Raw genomic sequence first — 5,936 nt, forward strand, 5'->3', positions numbered from 1 at the left:
CAAGAAAGGGAAAAATAATGTTGTGGCTGATGCCTTTTCTAGGAGACACACTTTGTTAGTCTCCCTTGGATCTCAAATCTTGGGATTTAATCACATTAAGGAGTAGTATACTAATGATCTTGAATTTAAGGAAAATTATATCCAATGTTTAGCAAAGCCTCAAGGAGGTTTCTATATTTCTGAGGGGTATTTGTATAAAGAAGGAAGAATTTGTATACCCCAAGGATCTATAAGGAAACTCCTTGTTAGAGAAAGCCATGAGGGTGGACTCATGGGGCACTTTGGAGTTGAAAAGACTCTAAGTTTTCTAAAAGAAAAATTCTTTTGGCCTCATATGAGAAGGGATGTTGAGAAGCTTTGCTCTAGATGTATAGCCTGTTTACAAGCAAAGTCTAAAGTAATGCCTCATGGCATCTATACACCCTTACCTGTTGCTAACTCTCCATGGGTTGATATCAGTATGGACTTTATTTTGGGCTTGCCCAAGACCTAGAGAGGCATGGATTCGATTTTTGTGGTAGTGGACAGATTTAGTAAAATGGCCCACTTTATACCCTGCCACAAAATAGATGATGCAAGCAACATAGCAAGACTCTTCTTCAAGGAAGTGGTTAGACTTCATGGTCTACCCAAGACCATTGTTTCAGATAGGGATACTAAGTTTCTTAGCCATTTCTGGAAAACTTTTTGGAGTAGGCTAGGAACTAAATTACTTTTCTCTACTACTTGTCACCCACAAACTGATGGGCAAACAGAAGTAGTTAACAGACCCCTATCTACAATGTTAAGGGTAGTACTTAATGGTAACCATAAGTCTTGGGATGAGTACTTGCCCCACATTGAATTTGCTTACAACAGGGTAGTCCATAAGACTACCAAAATCTCACCTTTTGAGGTTGTGTATGGTTTTAACCCTCTTATTCCTTTGGACCTAATACCCCTACCAGATTCTTCTCATTATTTTCATAAAGAAGGGGTATCTAGGGCTGAATTTGTTAAGAAATTACATGAGAAGGTTAAAACTCATATACAACAACAAAATGAGAGAACTGCTTTAGATAGAAGCAAAGGAAAGAAAACCCTCATTTTTGAGGAAGGGGATTGGGTTTGGCTTCATTTGAGAAAGGAAAGGTTTCCTTCTCAAAGGAAGTCTAAACTCAACCCAAGAGGAGATGGTCCCTTCCAAGTCCTCCAAAGAATCAATGATAATGCTTACAGGTTAGATCTTCCTAGTGATTATGGAGTAAGCAACATTTTTAATGTGAGTGATCTTATTCCTTTTGCAGGTTATGATGAGGAAGATGAACCTACAGATTTGAGGACAAATCCTTCTCAAGAAGGAGGGGATGATAGACCATGGACCAAGGGTCCAGTCACTAGAGCTATGGCTAGAAGAATCCAAGAAGAGTTGGACCTTGTGAAGACTATTGGACTTGCCAAGCCCAAGGTATTCTTCACTTGGAATGCTCTATCATGAAGAGAAGGCCTAGTTCTACTTGTATATATTGTATAGTTTTCAAATAGTCTTTTGTATAGGTTATTTTTGCCTTTGTATTTGTGAGGCACTTTATTTGCTTTTGTTAGTGTTTGTATATTGATTTCAAGGTATGTTACTTGGAGAGTTTAACTCCATTTAACCTCCCTAGTTGATTCATTCATTTTGTATTTTTTCAATATGGAAAAAGGGGGTGAAATTTAGCAATGCTTCGGGTGTGATTAGTAATTGGGCCAGAACTGGGCCTAGGCAAAATTTTGCATATTGAACTCATTTTGCTCTTAATTTTTCATAGATTTGATTTAGCTAGGTCTCATCATCATTTGATGAACCTAACTAAACCAAATCAAAGTTTTTCAAATTAAATCATGGAGCCAAAATGCATCCAAGGCCGCCTAGCTAGTTTCTTCCTCCTTGGCCGAAAATTGCTTGTCTCACTTCAAAGGTTTGAAGCTTGCCTTGCAAGCTTCTAAACCTTTGTAAGGTTAGCTTACCTTACCATGGTTCTTAAGTGAACCATGGTCAAGGTTGGCTTCTCCTACAAGCTAGCTAAACCGTAGGAGTTAAGTATACCTTACCATGGTTCCTAATAAACCATGGTTAAGGTTAGCTTCTCCTAGAAGCTACCTTTACCCTATATATTTGTAATTACCTCATTTGTATACACTTTTGACATTTATGAGAAATAAACTTCAGATTTCTCTCTCAAGAGTCTCCTTCAAAACCAAAGAGAACTTTCTCTCCTAGGTTCTCATCAAAGGTTCTTCAACCTTACCTTGGTTCCTTAAGCTTCTACCTCAAGCTAAGGAGTAACTGAACCACTTCAAGGCTTCTTCTCCATTGAAGAACACTTCAAGGAGCTTCAAAGAGTCATTGGAGTCTTGACCTCAATAGCATTCATGGTCCTAAGCATGGAGTTGTTGAAGATCATCAATCATCTTCAACCTATCTCCATCACTTTCAAATTTAAAATTATTATTTTTAGTCCCTGTAATTTTCAAAAATCTTGTTTTAGTCCCTTAGATTACCAATAACATATTTGAAAGTGGCTAATTAAGACAATTATGTTATATCAATTGGATTTAATGTGATATTTCCACTAATAGAGATACTAATAGGTAGATTTTATGCAATAATATTTGATAAATTTCTTAATAAAATTTAAATATAAGGACTAAAATAATTTTTTTGAAATTACATAGACTAAAAATACAATTTTAAATTTGAGGAACCAAAAACAGATTTATCCTAAATTTAAGAGATTAAAAACATATTTAAGCCCTTTATTAATGTTGTATCAACAAAAATTATCATATTTTTAATAAAAAAGATAAAATTAAATAGCATAGAAAAAATGTTTGATGAACTAAAATTTCCTTAATTAAAAATTGACAAATTGGGGATTAAAATTATATATTTTACTTTACAAACTAACTTTTAAATTTATCATTCTTATAAAATAAAATTAATATAATATATATTTTTAAAATATATTAAAATATAAATATTTTAATTATATTTAAATTATTATTTAGTATATATGAAGTTATAATTAAGGATTATCAAAATTTATATTTAATTAAAAGTTATTAATATTTTAAAATTAAAAGTATAAAATAAGGAAAGAGAGTGAGTACGAGTAAGAGGAAGATTGTTAAACAGTGATTTTTTGGAAAAACCAAACCACACCCCTAGTTAAACTAGTGAGACAGAGAAAGGAAAAGGAGAAAAGAGAAGAAGATGTTACAATTTCCAGCGTATATGACACAGTACCCATTATCGACGAGGACCATTCCGACGTCATTTTTGCTACCCTTTCAATGGCCTCAGCCCCAAAACGAAGAACTCCTTCTCGCCATGGAGGAGTCTGATTTCGAAGAAAAGGTCCTTTCATCTTCTCTTTCCGTCAAATTATTCATTCAAAACGCTATCTTTTACTTTTTGGCTCATTTTGCTAATTAAATAAAAATCTTGTTCATTTTCTATCCATTTTTGCACACACTTATTTGTCTAGGTTTCTAGTGTATCAGATGTTTGGGAATTTCGATTGTAGGATATGGTACTTCTTATGGTTAAATATTTCACTTTGAATCTATGAAGGTAGTGTTCAGTGCAAAGGATAATAGGCTTCAAGGTGCAAGTTAGTGCTCTTTGAATCTCTCTTTTTTGTTGTTCCTTCCCTCGTACTCATCCCTGTCATTGTTGGCACAAATTGTTGCAGTGCAATGAAATCAGGAAGATGAACAGCAACCTTGTTGTGATAGGGAAAACCACTAATGAAAATGATAAGGAAGACTTTGACAATGAGGCAGATGGCGATGATGCTGACAATGCAGAGGAATCTGAAGGTGAAGATTTTGAGCAAGAAACTGGTTGAGGAAGCTGCACATCAGTAGCCAACTATTTTCATTTTGTATGCTTTTGGACTGCTAGGCCAAATCTTTGTATTGAGTTTTGCTTCTATTCATTTTTTGGACCTAGTATTGTGTATTGATTTCTCGTTCATATCAAATTTTATATTATATATGCTCTTTTTTGTGTTTAATTAAATATTCATTACTTCCAATGCTTCAACAATAGCATGTTAAATTCAGATGAGTTAGAGCAGGAACCTAAGAACTAAATTGTCTACCCCTTCCCCTTTTCTGAGTTTTTACCTCATTTTGGCCTATGTTCAGGAAGAAGAGAACAGTTAAAACTTCAACCTATTAAAGGGCTTAAACAAAAACAAAGACAGTGATTCCCATTCCATTTTTCTTAATGATGATCCCTTCCTTGCCTTTTTTAACTTTTTCCTTGTCAGCACCCTCTTGATCCTGTTTTACATCTATTTTAATTTCAAAAACAACATCATGGATGTAAATAATTTTTTCATTGCCTATTGTTTTTGAACCATTCAAAGACAAAACCAAAATTGGACCAGACTATGAGAGCAGCTTCGAAAGAAAACCAGAATATCCCTCCTCACAGTGTTATTTCTAACCCAGGGAAAACATGGCTGCAAATTGCATTCGCTGCGCACGATTCCACCAGTAGATACTTCACATTAGTTGGGTTTTAGAGAATTTAAAATGTTGTAGACTAGTCCCACTTTGCATGATTTTATTTACTTTCAAGAGTGTATATATAAATACTTGTCTAAAACTCTTGGAAGTGTTTAGTCCGAGTTGTTTAGATGCCTAAGTTTATTTTTATTTTATTTTATTTTATTCGTCAGAAAGACTACAAGACTAGTAATGTTAGGACTATTTTTTAAAAAAATTAAAAACACGAGTATTTTTGTGTGTTTAAATGTTCTAAAAGAGATGTTATTTTTATGTTATGTAAATACTTTTTTTTTGTTTGTTCTTGGAGTATTCACTGCCCATAGCAGTGACTAATCTCTTCTTTACGTTGGAGACACTTTAAAGGGTGAGTAATTGGTCCCAAGATATATTATGTAAACACTAATATATAACATTTATTTGGAATGGACTCTGCATGTAAAAATCATCTGACTGTTATATGGAAATAAAAGAAAATAATTCGTCCAATATATTTTTTTTCTTTATAAAATTATTTTTAAAATAGTCTTTATAATATATTTCTTTTTTATGTTAGTCCTTGTTATTTTATTTTTAATCTTTTGTAATATACTCTTTACTTCATTTTTTGTATAATATGTGAAAAGTTTATTTTTTGTCTTTACAAACTTTTTTCAAAGTAATTAACTCAAAACACGTGTCATTGGTCTCTTAGAGAATTCTGAACACTTATGAACACGCATTAATTTTGCAAACTTTGATATCAAGCAATTGGAGTTCCGTAAATGCTATGTTGTTATTCTCAAAAACATGTTCTTCCATTATTTGAGCAACCCCTTTCAAATGCAACTCTAAAATTTCATCTTCGCACAAATGATATCCCCATCGTATCCTAAAAACAATAGCCTCAAGAATCAAGATGAATATATATGATGTTCACTCGACTCCAAGCCTCTCTCTTGTAAGGGTTTTTTCTTTATAATTATTTTTTAAATAAAATAAAATCAAAATATCTTTTAGAAGTTACGTGTTAATCCACGATGTGTTAAGAATTATTTAAGAAGTTGATCAACAAATAAATATATTTTTTAAATATAATCACCTGTTTAAGATATAAGATTATCTTCCCCTAAAAAAAATAAGATATAAGATTATCTATCAGTTATGTTAACTTTATTTGTCAAACATTTTCAAGGATTAAACTTATGACTTAATGATTTTAAATTTTAATATTTACTAAATTGATGCTAAAATCAATATTAGAAACCATGTTTTGTAGAGGTAGAAATAAACTAGGGTAAATTTGGCTTAACTAAACCTAAATCTAGCATTGAATGAAAATACATAACCTAAGTTTAGTTTATTTACTTATTATAGGTATTTTTTAAATATTTAGTTTAACATACATAAAAGTTTGA

At 32.3% G+C, this 5,936-nt stretch overlaps 1 protein-coding gene across 1 annotated transcript; it reads left to right on the forward strand.

Annotated features, from left to right (window-relative positions):
* Positions 1–3,150: 3,150 nt before the first annotated feature.
* Positions 3,151–4,025, forward strand: LOC109798083 (uncharacterized). Its single transcript, XM_020358291.3, has 2 exons — positions 3,151–3,379; positions 3,717–4,025. The coding sequence occupies exons 1-2, from the start codon at positions 3,236–3,238 to the stop codon at positions 3,870–3,872; spliced, it is 300 nt and encodes a 99-aa protein (XP_020213880.1). The 5' UTR covers positions 3,151–3,235; the 3' UTR covers positions 3,873–4,025.
* The last annotated feature ends 1,911 nt before the right edge of the window (positions 4,026–5,936 follow it).

Source organism: Cajanus cajan, chromosome 6, assembly GCF_000230855.2.
Source record: "Cajanus cajan strain Asha chromosome 6, NIPB_CcT2T_4, whole genome shotgun sequence".
NCBI classification, from domain to species: domain Eukaryota; kingdom Viridiplantae; phylum Streptophyta; class Magnoliopsida; order Fabales; family Fabaceae; genus Cajanus; species Cajanus cajan.